This window comes from Hemiscyllium ocellatum, chromosome 22, assembly GCF_020745735.1.
Source record: "Hemiscyllium ocellatum isolate sHemOce1 chromosome 22, sHemOce1.pat.X.cur, whole genome shotgun sequence".
In the NCBI taxonomy this organism is placed as follows: Eukaryota; Metazoa; Chordata; class Chondrichthyes; order Orectolobiformes; family Hemiscylliidae; genus Hemiscyllium; species Hemiscyllium ocellatum.
This window is the reverse complement of record NC_083422.1, coordinates 56,243,858-56,260,870: the sequence shown is the minus strand read 5'-3', so window position 1 is coordinate 56,260,870 and position 17,013 is coordinate 56,243,858. Positions and strand designations below refer to the sequence as shown.

General features: G+C 40.3%; 1 protein-coding gene across 3 annotated transcripts in view; it reads left to right on the top strand.

The window, feature by feature from the left end:
* The window catches only part of trim8b (tripartite motif containing 8b), a 90,630-nt gene extending 76,228 nt beyond the window's left edge, over positions 1–14,402 (top strand). For all 3 annotated transcript variants that reach the window (XM_060842250.1, XM_060842248.1, XM_060842247.1), the window contains 3 exons: positions 3,044–3,075; positions 5,292–5,407; positions 11,985–14,402. In XM_060842250.1, coding sequence (XP_060698233.1) covers positions 3,044–3,075; positions 5,292–5,407; positions 11,985–12,655 — 819 coding nt within the window. In that variant the 3' untranslated portion in view covers positions 12,656–14,402. The remainder of the gene's footprint in view (positions 1–3,043; positions 3,076–5,291; positions 5,408–11,984) is intronic.
* Positions 14,403–17,013: the final 2,611 nt, after the last annotated feature.

Genomic DNA, 17,013 nt, shown 5'->3' with positions numbered 1-17,013 from the left:
AATAATGTAGGTCCTCTTTATGCAAAGCAGGACAAATCTGGCCCATTAAGTGCCTTCACATCAGTCTGGTCTCGATCATCAACACTATCAAGCAGCACTTACTTTACATTCACCTGCTCAGTGACGCTCTGTTTGGGTTCTGCTAGAGCCACTGGCTCCTGTCTTCATTTAAAGCCTTGATGCAAACATGGACAAGCCATGTTTCACAGGGGAGGTGAGAAAAACTGCCCTTGGCTTCAAGGCTGCATTTGACCCAAGTATAGCATCAATGAGCTCCACATCATCTCTCCAGAAGTTCCTCAGAGTGGTATCCTTGGCCCAACTATATTCAGCTGCTTCATCAATGGCCTTGTGTCCATCATGTAGTCAAGGAGCGAGAATGTGCAATCATCATCAAACAATTAGCAGTTTTCAGCATCTTTTGTGGCACTTCTGTATCCAAATCTACCAAGAAGTCAACAATATCTGTCTTGGGGTGACTAGTGGAAAGTAATATTTGTGCTGGCAATGACTACCTCCAACACATGAGGGTCTAACCATTGCCCTTTGATATTCAATGGCATTACCAATACTGAATCCTTTGCAGTCAACCATTTTAGGTGTTGCCATTGACCTGAAATTGAACTGGGCTAGCCATATAAATACTGTTAACTATGAGCCAGTCAGAGGCTAAGAATCTTGTGGTAAATAATCCACCTCCTGTCTCCCCAACCTGCCTCCTGACTGCTCCCGTAGCCTGTCTGCCACCTACAAGGTACAATTCAAGAGTGTGATGAAATTCACCCCACTTAGTTGGACGAGTGCAGCTCCAACAAAACACAAGCTTGTTACTATCCAGGACAAAGCAGCCTACTTGGTTGTCATTACATTCTCAACGATTCACTCCCTCCACCACAGGTGCACAGTAGCCAGCAGTGTGCATTATTTACAAATTGCACTGCGGAAGTTCAATGAGATTCCTTAGACAGCACCTTTTGAAATGCACAAGCACCACCATCTACATGGACAAAGGCATCAGATACGTGGGAATGCTACTTGCTGCCAGTTCCCCTCCAGGCCATTTACCATCCTGACATGGAAATATTTCACCCTTCTTTCACTGTCACTGGTTCAAAATCCTGGAACTCCCTCTCTAACAGCACTTTGATGTACCTACACTGAATGGACTTCAGTAGTTCAAGAAGGCAGCTCACCACCATTTTCTCAAGGGCAATCAGTGATTGGCATCAAATGCTGGCCACATGGTAAAAGGTGACCTGTAGATGTAGTTTAATTGATTTCAAAAGGCATTTGACCAGGTGTTGCTACAGTTTTTATTTGCATAGTAATAGGTTATAGTGTCATAGCAACATATAGTCATCAAGTGAGTGGGCAAAAAAATTGCAAATGGAATAGAATGTAGGAAAATGTTAACTTGTCCCCTTGGCAAGAAGAATAGTAAAACAGCATTGGCGTACTTGTTAAAGTGAAGAGAGCTTGTAGAATGCTGCATTACAGATGGATCTTTGATTCCTGATACATGGATCACAAAAAGTTAGGATGTAGGTAGAGCAAGGGATCAGGAAGGGAAATCAATTATTGTTGTGTATTGCAAGTGGAATGGAACTCATCTCCATTTTCCCAGTTGCGCACTTTTTTTCCAAGGTCAGTTGTCATGTGAATTGTTATTGTTTGATGGGATTTCATTCCAATGGAAGGGTCATTCTTGTCTGTATCAGTGGTGTTGAGGTGGAGGTGGTTGAGAGCTTCAAGGTCCTGGGAGTGATGATCACCAACTATCTGTTCTGGCCTGCCCAAGTTGGCGCAACAGTCAAGAAAGTACAACATAAAGACACTTAACAATTTTTATAGATGCACCATAGAAAGCATCCTATTTAGATGCATGGCAATATGGTCTGGCAACTGCTCTTCCCAAGAAACTATAGAGAGTCGTGACTCCATCTATACTTCTCACTGCCTCAGGAAATAAATAACATCATCAAAGACCCCTCTAACCCTGATTATACTCTCTTCCAACCACTTTCATCGGGCAGAACATAAAGTTTGAATATGCATACGATTAGATTCTAGAACAGCTTCTTCCCCACTGTTATCAGACTTTTGTACGGATCTCTCAAATGTTAATGTTGATTGCTTTCATTCTCCCCATCTGTACTCTTGTATTCTGCACTGTGTTCTGTGATCCTGATACACTTCGCGTGGTATGAACTGTCTATATAGCTCGCAAAACAACACTTTTCACTATCTCGGTACATGTGATAACAAAGCAAGCTCTAAAACTCCAGATAAAAATTATGCATTTTTCAATTTGTGACTTTCAAACGGTAATGCTTTGACTGCTTCTGAAACACTTAATTTAGATGTTTCTATTCCCAGTTTCACACATGCAGTAGCAATTGCTGAGCACTCTTCCCTAGTCACAAAATCCATTATCATAATTATCTGAGGATACTTGCAACATCTTACAGCAGGAGTTGAACCTGCAAAATGGATAATCTATTTGAAAGGAGTGAAAAAAAATCAACTACAATGACTTCAGACCCCTCTATCACAATTAGTTCTGGATAATGAATTAGTTGACTGAAAAAACCCAATAGGTGCTCTGTTCTGAAAATTGCAGATAATGCACTATTCAGTTGTGATTACTGTCATGTGATTCCTTTGAAAAGTGCCCATGTTGAAATGTTGGCCAGGGGCATGAGAGACTCGATTTGAGCTTCATTTGCAAAGTTTTCTCCTCATCTGTCCAGGCTTTTGCATTATTTAATAGCATCTTGTATACATTACCAGAAAGCTGTTAGTAAACTATCAAGACTGAGCACATAGAATTATTTGAGAAGAATCTATTGATCACAGAACATTCAGTTATATTCATTCAGTTTTAACTGTGGAGTGTTAATGTTTTAAAGATTTTATCAGGAAATGTTCAAATTCTCACCTTGCTTCTCTCATTTTAAACATAGGTGTTTAATGTGAAAAATGACTAAAAAGACTACTTAATGTGTCGTTTAATTGTAACTTTACATTTTATGTTTTTCCCCAGAATACCAAATCTGTAAAGATTTTACTGGAAAGGTAAGCATCAATATTTTGCTAGATTTTCTGGTCATCTACATGTGGGATAAAATGTTGAAAGCAGCCCTATTGTGTCTTTTTGTGGGATGCTATACATGCTGGAACTAGTTGAACTGTGAATCCACTTGGATTATTACTGATAGCAGCAGTAATTTTATGAATTGATCTGGATTACAAGTTGTATTGAAGTATAGGCTTGCCCTACAAATCAGACCATCTGTCTTAGCACCAAATTTAGATTATATAAATTAAGCCACTACAGATTCTTCAAAGTAAACTGATCTATGTTTCTGCATGGTCTGTTCAGACTTCATATGTTGGTCCTGTAAAATACTGTCATCATCTTCCATTGTGTTACACACAGGAAGTGATCAAGACCAAGTCTTCAGGTGAGATTGGAGGCAGGGAATAATTGGAGTTGACTACCATAGAATGTGGTGGGTGCTGGGGCCACAATAAATTTGAGGAGTAGACAGACAGATTTTTAATTGGTAATGGGTTGAAGGTGATGGAGAGTGGGCAGGAAATTGGAGTTGAGGCTGGGATGAAATTAGCCATGATCGTATCAAATGACGGAGCAGGCTCGAGGCGTTGAATTGCCTCCTTCTCCTCCTAATTTTTACATTGTTAAGTCAGTATTTTAAAATATTGTTGTTGGTTTTATATTACTTGAAAAATCTGTCAAATCGCAAATCTTTGAATATTTTGGGAGGTAGAAATGTTCAGTTGCTCAGCAAAGCTCCTGTAAACTATTGATGAACTGGGAGCTTTGTAAAATGGTTGTGCTACATTGCTAGTGGGAGGGTGCAATTACACTGTGGATTGTCACAAGTGTGAAGGCAATAAATGCAAAAGTGTGACACTGACTGGAAGTAGTAAAATTCTATACTATCTATTGTTTAGTAGAAAGTGTGCATTTGCACAGAATTTTTAATGATATGCATGAGTTCTGATTTTGACCAACCTCCCATTCATTGCTTCAAATCCTTCATAAAGGAATTGAAACTATAAAAGACCAGATAAAAGGCTGTGACAACTATCTAGTGACAATGAATTTTCCAAAACTCTTTGGGGAACTAAACATTCTGTCTTCCATTTTTGTGATAAAACAAGCTAACTCCATTTAACAACAAAGTACTCAGCAGTCAGCCAGCACCTCTAACAAAAGAAAATGAGTTGATATTTCAGGTTGATGACCTTTCACCAGAGCCTTAAATTTTATTTATGTAAAAGAAAATCTTGCAAGTGCCAGCCTCCTTTAAAAATGCTCATTTGTGTGAAGTGTTGATTCTGCTATGAACATTCCAGGAGAATTGGGCTGATTTAAAGTACTGTAATTTTGTTTCCCATAGTTTTTGCATTGTGTTGTAGCTACTGCCTTGATTATCTCTAATGTGTTTCTTTACATGGCAATCCTACAGTTTATTCCATGGTACTAGATCATTGATTATAACTGCAGCAAATGAGTGATTGCATGTGTGTGGACACCACCCAATAACTAGTTGTTGTCTTTGATCATCTTGGAGCTGTGAGTTTTAGTTGGTTGATTCCATTTTGCCCCATTTGCACCATTTGAGTTTAAAATTAGATTACCCTAAATAGTGTTCTGTGCTAGTTATGTCTGATTTGACAAGCTGAACATATTTCCTGTACAATATTGTAAATATTCTTCATTCTCAATTACAATAACTAATTCTGAGATTTGAGAGAGGAAAGATTAGTACCAGATCAGAGAACTCTGACTTTTAGAATTAATTGCTTGTGTAGTATTCACTGTAGTCGAGAATGCAAATGCCACGATCTTAAACCGACTTCTACGAATGCTTTTTTTTTTGCAAAGAAGCTCCACATAAATGAAAACTTGCTTTTCAGTAGCAATATAATTGTGTTTAACAGTTTGCAGCTTTTTGGCTGGTAAGCAAACATTTTCTGCAGATAATCATTCTATTAATTTTCAATGTGTTCTTCATAAAATAATTTTTTTAAACCTAATTGGTGAAAATATTACTGGTTAAACTAGCAGTTTACTTGCAAGGAATATTTTTGTCTTTTTTCAATGTAGTACAATGCTAGGTTATAACATTATCATTGCAATTGTGTATAATGCACGTATTGCCTATAAGCTGTACAATGCGTAGGAGATTGCCACAAAATTATGTCATAAAACTGGATTTGCATATTACAAACTGGAAATTTTTTTATTTCTTTTTATTAAGGACTCAAGCTTGTACTGGAAATGGATTGCCACCTCCCAAATTTGGTCACCTCCAGCCAAAACCTTTCTTGAGTGAGATTGGGAAAAAGGAAAAACACATCAGAAAGTTGCTTGAAGGTAAAGCATCCATTTTGTTTTAAAAAGTACTCTCACGGACACAAAAGCTAGCGTCTTCTTCAGTTGAAGTGGAGTTAGAGGGTGCAGTATAATGAAATCTAAAATAACTAGTCTTGTAGCTATATATTAATCTTAGTTTTAGCAAAAATTAGTATAAATTCTAGATATTCTGTGTGGAAACTGGGGGTGTTTTGGAGCAGCAGAGTTGGATGGAGGGTAGGAATTTCTCTGCAGGCACAGGCTGGAGAATTGGGAGCTGCATAAATGCTCTTAGGACAGAATGGTACATTTACAGTGGGTTTGTTTATTATTTGCATTGGAATTTATTATGGGAAAGGATGACAGGAATTGTCTGTATATGTCTCCAGATTTTAATGTCTGTCTCCTCTCTCTGGCTCTCTGGCTCTCTGGCTCTCTGGCTCTCTGGCTCTCTGGCTCTCTGGCTCTCTGGCTCTCTGGCTCTCTGGCTCTCTGGCTCTCTGGCTCTCTGGCTCTCTGGCTCTCTGGCTCTCTGGCTCTCTGGCTCTCTGGCTCTCTGGCTCTCTGGCTCTCTCGCTCTCTCGCTCTCTCGCTCTCTCGCTCTCTGGCTCTCTCGCTCTCTGGCTCTCTGGCTCTCTGGCTCTCTGGCTCTCTGGCTCTCTGGCTCTCTGGCTCTCTGGCTCTCTGGCTCTCTGGCTCTCTGGCTCTCTCGCTCTCTGGCTCTCTGGCTCTCTCGCTCTCTGTCTCTCTCTCTCTCTGTCTCTCTCGCTCTCTGTCTCTCTCGCTCTCTCTCGCTCTCTCTCTCTCTCCTCCTTATATGCGTCTACCCAAAAATGTGTGTCACCATATAATCAGTGTATGTCTCCATCTGTTCATGAGGCAGGACTATACCATTCATCTCTCAGCTCAGTTATGCTTCAGAGGTTATTCAGTCAGATTACAGAACTGTATCCTAACCCCATCCACCCACATTGACTCCATATCTGTTAATCTCCCAGTATAGAAAAGATTATTTATCTCTGCATCAGAGCTATTAATCAAGCTCGCATTTAGGGAAGGTCCTGGGTGCAATGGACAAATCAGACCGGGAGTTCCGCACATCTCACTCTCCTGTTTGTGTGAAGAAGTGTTTCCTACCACTTTTCTCCTGAGTTGGGCAGCTCTGATTTTAAGAATATATTCTGTTCTTTTACACTTTATTTCACAAGTGGGAAGAAGACTTCCCAGCCCATTCCAAATCCTGAAACTTCAAACAACTTGCCCATTCACCTTGTAAGATTTAAAATCTCCCCAAAACCTAACTCTTGCAATTCTGATAATATTGCATTTCTCTCAAGACTCAAATAATAATTCACATGTTGTCAAGTCAGATCTGGAACAAAGCTCCCTCCCCTCTTTATGTTCTGCCTCTTTTTGATTATCTTTTGAGCCTGTCCTCTATATTTAAGTGGTTGTGTAGGAGGACTCTTTAAACTGTTCCTACCTTTCGATTGACTTAAAAATAATACAACCCTTTTCTTTTTGATCCAGAAATAATGACTTCAACCTTAACCTTTACTGAAATCTATCTGCTGCTATTTTGCTCACTTATTTAGATTATTGATATCTCTTATACTTTGATACTCCCAGTTACACTTCTCACCAACATCAATCTTTTTTTGTGTCCTTGGTAAATCTGGAAATATTTTCTATTGCGTTACTTAAGTGACAGATAAAGATAGTGAATATTTGAAGCTGCACATATCCTTGTGGGGACTATCGTGTTTTCCTTCCAAATTGAGTATACGCCTGTCCATCCCCTTCTTTCACCTCTTCATCCCCACAACAGCCCCCCCCACCCCACTTCTCATCTTCCCATCTTCCTCTGCCTCCATTTCTCTCTCTCCATTTATATATATTTGTGTGTTATATGGATTTTTAAAATACAGGTCAGTAATCTGTCTGCATGTCATGAGCTTTAATTTTAACTAACAACCTCTTCTGTGGAACCTGATCAGAATACTTCTAAACGTCCATCTGAACCATATCTGTAGGCATTTTTTTGTCTGCTTTTAGTTAGTTCCCCATAAAATTGAATTAATTTTGTTTAAAATGAGGCTCCCTTTATCATTCCATCTGGACACTCTAATAGTCTCTCAATTTTTTTTCTAAATGCTTTATTATGGATTCCAATAACTTCACCAAATCAAATGTTAGATTAGCAGGTTTATAATTTCCTGCTTTCTTTATGTACATTTCCAAAGAACAGAGATTTTTGCAATTTTGTCACCTAAAGGAAAGGGGCTCTTGTGGTGTAGAAGATCTGGCTTCAAATTCCACCTGCCCTGAGGTGCATTACAATGTGGTCAATCTAAAGGGAACGTTGGATGAATTAGTGTTTAGCTTTGTAAAACTGTGTTAAAACTTCTGCAATTTCCTCACACACTTCCATAGTTTTAATCAGTTTCTGAGTATTTATCCGACATTGGTATCATTTTCTTTTCCAATATTGGCTTCTTGATCAAAGTTTGTGAGAAGATTTGTAGCTCGGGTGCTCGTTGTTGTCGTTCTGTTCGCCGAGCTGGGAATTTGTGTTGCAGACGTTCCGTCCCCTGTCTAGGTGACATCCTCAGTGCTTGGGAGCCTCCCTTGAAGCACTTCTGTGATTTCCTCTGGCATTTGTAGTGGTTTGAATCTGCTGCTTCCAGTTGTCAGTTCTAGCTGTCCGTTGCAGAGGTCGGTATATTGGGTCCAGGTCGATGTGCTTATTGATTTGAATCTGTGGATGAGTGCCATGCCTCTAGGAATTCCCTGGCTGTTCTCTGTTTGGCTTGTCCTATAATAGTAGTAACTAATTGGGGAACAGAACCACAACATTGGCTTCTTGACTTTGTTTGTTTCAGAGATTACCGATCTTTGATTTGCTTAGTTTATCGGGAGTATTAGACATATTTGTAGACAAAGGCTCTTATATTATTTGGTTGTAGCCTTTTCCCCTGAATCAACCTTTTGAGCTATGGGTCTTGAATCTGGACCCCTTGGATAGAGATAGGGACACTTACACTGTGCAACAAGAGACCCTATATTGTTAATCAACCTGCTTTGTTATAACACATTTGAGGTGGGTCTTGAATCTGGGTCTTTCGGCTCCAGAGCTGCACCACCTCTTTAAAGATGCCCTGAATGGTATACGTTGTCACTAAACTACATTCTCTTTTGAACACTCACTGTTCATATGTAGTTTCCATAGACCATAGAACAATACAGCGTAGAACCGGCCCTTCAACCCTCGATGTTGCACCGAACTGTGAACTAATCTAAGCCCATCCCCCTACAATATTCCATCATCCATATTCTTATCCAAGGACTGTTTAAATGCCCCTAATGTGGCTGAGTTAACTACATGAGCAGGCAGAGTATTCCATTCCCTTACCACTCTGAGTAAAGAACCTGCCTCTGACACTTGTCTTAAATCTATCACCCCTCAATTTGCAGCTATGCTCCCTCATACAAACCGACATCATCATCCTAGGAAAAAGACTCTCACTGTCCCGCCTATGTAATCCTCTGATCATCTTGTATGTCGCAATTAAATCTCCTGATAGCCGATAGTCGTCTTCTCTCCAATGAGAGCAGACCCAAGTCCCTCAGCCTTTCCTCCAGACCAGGCAACATCCTGGCAAATCTCCTCTGCACCTTATCCGATGCTTCCACATCCTTCCTGTAATGGGGTGACCAGAACTGTACACAATATTCCAAGTGAGGCCGCACTAGCGTTTTGTACAGTTGCAGCATGACATCACGGCTCCGGAACTCAATCCCTCTACCGATAAAACCCTAAAATAATGTATTGCCTTCTTAACAGCACTATCAACCTGGGTGGCAACTTTCAGGGATCTATGTACATGGACTCCAAGATCCCTCTGCACATCCACACTACCAAGAACCTTTCCATTGACCCAGTATTCTGCCTTCCTGTTGTTCTTCCCAAAGTGAATCACCTCATATTTATCTGGATTGAACTCCATTTGCCACCTCTCAGCCCAATTCTGCAGTTATCCAAGGCCCCCTGCAACATTCTTCCACCGACGACTACCGACTTTAGATTAGATTAGATTAGATTACTTACAGTGTGGAAACAGGCCCTTCGGCCCAGCAAGTCCACACCGACACACCAAAGCGCAACCCACCCAGACCCATTCCCCTACAGTTACCCCTTTACCTAACACTATGGGCAATTTAGCATGGTCTAACCTGCACATTTTTAGATTATGGGAGGAAACCGGAGCACCTGGAGGAAACCCATGCAGACACGGGGGAGAATGTGCAAACTCCACACAGTCGCCTGAGGTGGGAATTGAACCCGGCTCTCTGGTGCAGTGAGGCAGCAGTGCTAACCACAGATGTCATCTGCAAACTCACTAACCCATCCACCTATGCCTGCGTCCAAGTCATTTATAAAACTGGCAAACAGCAGTGGTCCCAAAACAGATCCTTGTGGCATACCACAAGTAACTGGACTTCAGGCTGAATCTTTTCCATCAACCACCACTCGCTGCCTTCTTACAGAAAGCCAGTTTCTAATCCAAACTGCTAAATCACCCTCAATCCCATGCCTCTGCATCTTCTCCAAAAGCCTACCATGTAGAGCCTTATCAAAGGCTTTACTGAAGTCCATGTACACCAGGTCAACTGCCCTATGCTCATGCTCATGCACATGCTTGGGTCACCTTCTCAAAAAAACTCAGAGGTTTTGTGAAACATGGCCTGTCCTTGACAAAACCATGTTGACTATCTCCAAGCAAATTCTTGCTTGCTAGATGATTACAAATCCTATCTCTTATAATCCTTTCCAAAACGTTTCCTACAACAGACATAAGGCTGACTGGTCTATCATTACCTGGGTCACCTCTGCTGCCCTTTCCTCCAAGAAGGGTTTGACCCAGTTTACTATCATCTAGAATGTTAGTAAGTTTCTCCTTCTAAAACCTCACATTGATTTTGGTCATGTTATGGCCACTGTTCAATTATTAACCAAGAGTAAGGGAACATTTATCCAAGTTTGGCTCATTGAAAGAAGAAAGCAAGCCAAGTTGAGTTTAGTAGAGTATAGGGCCTCAAAAAACAAGTGTCTTAAGTACACTCATGAAATTCATTAGTTTTCTGATTTGAGTTTCTCAGCTCTTGCTAATTGTGAATATTGTTACTGAAGAGAAGATATAATTACATAATCCTATATTTAAATACTAAAGATCTGCCAAAAATTAGCATTGTCACTACCCAATTATATTGAACCAGCGTTGACCAAATGCACTAGTTAAAGAGAACCTTCATGACAGGACGGTTCCTTTTCCACGGTCCCTCTTCTACAGTCTTTGAAAGGAAGGTGAGGTATCAAAGGGACAATCACTAGGGTATTTTTCAATCCCATTCAAGTGCAAAAGCAGCAACTTTGTGATCATTGTTAAAGGTAGCTATTTTGTGCTGGTGTGTATATTAATATCTTTTGGACTTGTATTTTTATTAGCATTTTTAATGTTTTCACTCGTATCCCATTGTTATCAATATGATGTAGTTAACATAATAATCGGCTGACAACCTACTGGGGTGAGAGTTCGGGTCTCTACATGACACATTGTATCATTTGATTTTCATGTTAATTTCTGATATCATACCCGGAAACCTGAGCATAAAAGTTGTTAGACTGTAAAAGTTAAAATCCAGCTGATTCGCTAATGTTTTTCAACTTCCTTGTCTGACCCACATGCTGACCCAGCCCTAATTATGCATATTAGGGCAAGTAGGGATAAGTATTAAATGATAAGTTCGTATCGTGACAGGGAACAAACAAATGCAAAAAAAAGCTGTAAAATGTGTTACAAAGGGTGTTAGTTTGTCATGTGGTTTTCTTCCCATGAAATCAATGTGGCATTATGGTGAGTGCTGCATGTAAAAATTTTATTAACAGTGGAATGCTCATCTGACTGAAATGCAAAGTTAGTTTTTGGTAGACTCATACTTTAGTAACTGCCTGTACCTTGATTGTGATCCTAGAGACTTCCTCATTCAGTTTCTGTACTTGCTGAACATTTTAAAAGCGTCATTCCTCTGACACCATCTCCACATGCTGAATGGTGATCCTACAGTTTGCATGTGTTCATTGCACACACCTGCCCCATTTAAAATTGAAATCAAATCCAAATGCAGTTGAGTCAGGCAAGTGCTCATTGTAAGCCCAGCTGGTCACTGGTATCTTGCTTCATTTTCAGCCAGAGTTTAAATATTAATTGAAGTGCTGGCAAGTGAAGAAACTGGGAAGTTCCAGTGAGCAGTAACATTCAGATGTTAAATGTAGAGCTTGATAGAATGAGATCCCAACATGCCTATAAAGTCCAAACTCTTGTCTTGCAAAATTTCCGTGATTCTAAATTTATGTGAGCAAGAGCTTGTATAATTTGGACAAAAAACTGTGACTCGCTTTGAAAGGATTTTGCAGGCTTAAACAAACAGTGTTACAATGTTGTAAAACCAGCCACTGAATAACAAGCAACATTACTTGTATGCATATTTTTGCAGTCATTGTAGTAACCATTTTTTTCTTTGTGCTGTACTTCAACAGGGACAATAAGCACTCCTGTTCCGTTTCTGCAGAGCGTTCCTGCTTACACCTGCAACGTTTCCAATGCTGCTGGAGAAAAACGCAAGCACTCCACTGCTTTCCCTATGCCCACAACATCCGCTGTGGATAATGGTTTCCTGGAAGTAACGGCTGGGAATGTTTCCAGCCAGTTCATGGGCCAAAGCGGGTCTGTCGTGGAGGGCCAGTCAGCACAGTCCCTTGTGCCCTGCAGCTCTTCCCCACACATTGTGGGACTGACGAGCGGTCCACAGCCCGTCCACACAGGTCCAGTCTTCAATACAACTCACTATCCCAATGGCACACCACCTCAGCAGTCTGTACTTTCCCAGTCAGTTGGTTATGGTGGGCGCAAAATCCTCGTCTGCTCGGTGGATAACTGTTACTGTTCTGGTGTGCCTTCTGTTTCGAACCACAATGGACACCAGCCGTACAGCAGATCAGGCACTTTCCCATGGTCTGTGACATCGCAGGAATACGCACATGCTCTTCCACCTGCTCCCTCGGTACCTCAGTCCCTCATATCATATGGAATGGGGTCAGCATCTCACAACAATACTGCAGGCAAGATAACTGCAGGCTATATGGCCAATCCTTCACTGAACACTACACCGCAAACTAATCTTCTAAATTCTGTCTACCATACATTTTGAACAGTGTGTGCATTTTCTCATGTTTTATTTTTAATTTTTCTTCTTTCTGTAAATGTTAATTTCAAATCATTTGCTTAAAAAGAAGTTAGAAAATACATTCCGCACATAATGTAACCTTTTTGTGCAATTGAATTCCAGTGCTGGTTTAGTAATCCATTCACAGATGGAGTCATATCTGTATTAAATGACTTCCTTTGGTTGTTTCTGCCATGAGTGCCACAACCATAACAGAATTTTTATATGAAAACTCTTAGCACTTTTTGCAGAGGCATTTAATATTAGTTAATCATAATAGTGCTCTGGTATAATAATAACAGCAATAAACAGAGGTACCATTTGACAGTGAAGCACAAATTACGCTGATGTGCGTTGACACTATTTGTCTGACCTGTTAAATAGGCGGACCTGAGAGGGGAAATGATACCCTAACACTGGAAGTTGTCACAAGGTAATGCAACGTTGAATGGAAGATTGTCTCTGGCAAGTTGTCAGGCAGGACATTCAATCATTGATTGTCATTGTTACCCAATGGTCCTTTACAATAAACCCTTTGAGTATGGACTCCCTTGTGGAACAAGAAATCCAAGAAGAAAATCAATTTGTTTTTGTTTTAAACATTCAAGGTGGGACTCTGGCTTCCTAGAGATGGAAACTGCACCCTAATTGAGCATGGCAGATTTGGCCTGTCACTTTAATCATGTAATTTTTTTAAAAAATAAATCACAGTGGGACTACTATGATGCAAAGTGGAAAAACTGGTCAGGCTGGGTTCCTGGCTAGCTAGAAGAAAGACAGATTATTTTAGGTTTGGCAAATGCTGTCCTGTAAACTATATATTGATAAATAATTGGGAATATGCTTAATGCATAAGATGAACGTTTCTTAATCAGTATTCTGTAGAAAAACTGGAGTATTTGGGAATTCTGTTTTTATTTCAGATAATGGTGGGGGTGGGGGGGCAGTCATGTTACAATAATGCTCAAAGGGTTGAAGATCTGTTTGTCGAACAAACATCTTTTCAGGCCTATTGTGATAAATGGGCTATTACAGTGGAACCTCATTATTACTAACCCGTGGTGGTTTTGTCAGTGGGGGGGGGGGACATGGAATGGGTGCTTCACCTTGCCAAGGTTTGAGCTCTTCAGTTCTGACTTAATTCCTTCACCACCAACTGCTGGAAAAAAATGTTTCACCAATTTATTTTCTTTTGTTTTCAGTTCTGCATCCGAGCAATGAGTGTGGCACTAGGATGTTCTCTGAATGGTAAAAGCAATTACCACAGTGCAGTTTGTTAACACTGGGCAAAAGAATGAAAGATAATTCATTACAAATGGTGCCGATGGATCTGCTGGTCTGCATGTTATAACAAAGTTTGTTTCATCAAGGAATTGAATTCCTTGGACTTTTATTTTAAATTAAAACTGAAATGGAGCTTCAGTTGGGGACCTGGGGAAAGATTGATGTAACAGAAGGTTGTTGTAACAAGGTTTGGCTGTATTTTAACTGTGTGGTGACGGTCCATAGGCATTTGACCACGGGAGCTCTGTTTTGCTTTGTCCCTGCAGAAAAGGGTGAATGTCAGTGTTTGGAAAAACTATTGTAATCAGTAAAATCAAGAACTGTTGGTATTTTGTCTTTCTCAAATACTTATAGTTACCAGGTTATGCAGGGTTTATCTTAACCTCCTATTTCATGTCACTTTATCAATATCTTCTTTTAAGACATTGAATAAACATGTATACATGCAGCATTGAGGATTGTCTTTTTTTGTATAAAAGGACTAATTTAATTTATGGTTCTTAAGTCACATGATAAGAACAAACTGTGATTTAAAGTCTCACAGCATGGCAACAGACTATTGGGCCCATATTCCTCTAAACCCTTCCTACTCATGTATCTATCCAGATGTTTTTTTAAATATTGTAATCGTTCCTGCTTCCATCACTTCCTCTGGCAGCTCGTTCCATAGATGCACCACTCTCTGTGAAAAAATTACCCCGAGGATCTTTTTTTAAATATTTCCCTTCTCAACTTAAACCTATGCTGTCTAGTTTTGGACTCTCCCACTATAGGAAAAGGACCTTGGCTATTCACCCTATCAATGTCCCAATCCAACCTACTCAGCCGCTCCAATCTCACACTGTAGAAAATTGCTATATCCGTTCAGTAAAAGATTTGCATTATCCAAACAGTATTTGCAATTCGTCAATTGTGTTATAGCCAACGTACGTTACACCTGAACGACCTGTAAATCAAACCCTGCAGTCCCAGAAACATCCTTTGAAATCTCTCCTGCACCCTCTCAAGTTTAACAACACCCTTCCAAAGGTGGGTGCTAGAATTGTACACAGTATTCTAAATAGTGGTCTCTCCAATATCCTGTGTAACTGCAATATAAACGTCTCAATTCCTATGCAGATATTTCTGGTATAGCGTGTTTGTCAATGCGAATTGGCTATAATATGGTTGATAACCAGTGGGAGCTGTAGGGATATCACAAACTTTCTACTGCACAGGTAATAGTGATCTCATACAGTGTGATTTTCTATAGCACGAGGTTGCACAGGAATGCAGCCATTGGGTTGTACCAGAAATGCCTGTACCCACTGTCCTGACCAATGAAGGCAAGTATACTAATCTCCTTCCTCACCACCCTGTCTTTCTGCAATTCCACTTTCAAAGAACTGTGCCCCTGCACCCCTAGTTCTCTTTGGCAACTTTCCTCAGGACCCTCCCATTAACTTGATTTGTATTTCTAAAATGCAACACCTAGTATTTATCTAAATTAAACTCTATCTGATCAAGGGCCTGTTTATACTGTGAGGTAACCTTCTTCACTGTCCACTACACCACCTATTTTGATGTCCTTTACAAACTTACTAACCATGGCTCCTATATATAAATGACAAAAAGCAGGGAACTCAGCACTGATCCTGTGGCACAACACTGGTCACGGGCCTCCAGTCTGAAAACAATCTTATGCCACCACCCTTTGTCTCCTATTTTCAAGCCAATTTTGTATCCAATTGGTTAGGTCCCCATGGATCCCATGTGATCTAACTTACTAACCAGCCTACGATATGGAACGTTATTGAATGCTTTAAAGTCCATTGGACAATACCTACTGCTCTGTCGTCTTCAATCGTCTTTATCATCTCTTCAAAAAAGCTCAATGAGACACTATTTCCTATGCTTAAAGCCATATTGACTATCTCTGATCAGTCCTTATCTTACCAAATGCACGTTAATCCTGTCCCTCAGAATCCTTCCAACAGCATCCACCATTGATGTCAGGCTCATCAGTGTATGATTTTCTGGCTTTTCCTTATAGCCTTTCTTAAATAATGGCACCATATTAGCCCCAACCCTCCAGTCTTCCAGCATTTCACCTTTGGATGTCAATGATGCAAATATCTCAGCAATGGGTCCAGCAATCTCTTCCTTAGCTTCTCACAAAGTTCTGGGAAACATACGATCAAGTCCTGAGGATTTATCTATCTTTGTATTTTGAGACCACCAGCAACAACTCTTCTGTAATATGAACTCTTTTCAAGACATCATTGTTTATTTCCCCACGTTTCCTAGCTTCCATGACTTCTCCACACTAAATACTGACATGTAATATTTGTTTAGTATTTCATCCATCTCCTGTGGTTCCACACACAGGGTCCCTTAAAAATCAACATGATTTTCTATTCTCTTCCTAGTTACTGTTTAATGTACTTAGAGGAGAATCCAAAGATTCTCTTAATAACGCTATTTGCCAAAGCTTTTTGATGACCTGATTTCGCTGTTAAATTTGCTCCTCCTGCCCTTGTACTTTAAGGATTGACTCAATCCAGCTGTCCATACCTTTTTTTTTAAGCTTTGACCAGAGCCTCAATTTCTGTGGGCATCAAGCATTCCCCTACACCTACCAGCCTTGCCCTTCACACTAATAGGAACATCCTGTCTTTGAATCCTGTGAGCAGCAAGCTGCTTTTACATGATTAAGTCACTCTGGTACAATGATTGAAGGAAGAGGAGAGTAAAATCAGAAGTCTATTTCTGCCTGCTGTCCATTAATGTCTGCACAACTGTGTGACCACGAGTTCAAACAAGGATCAGATTCGACAGGAAGCCTCACATAGTCAAATAGCTGGACAAAATTCACATCCTAGGTTGGTACATGACTAAATGAAGAATTGAGTAGGATTCTTTTATGCTGTCAAGCCTGGCATAAGTCATTTTTACAGGAGAGGGGGAAAAGTATGAAGCAAGTGACGGGCAAAAGAGGATTGGTGAAATCTGCTGTACAGTCCTTGCACAACAGAAGCAGAAATTTGAATCAAAGATGACAATGTGAAATTCAATCCAAG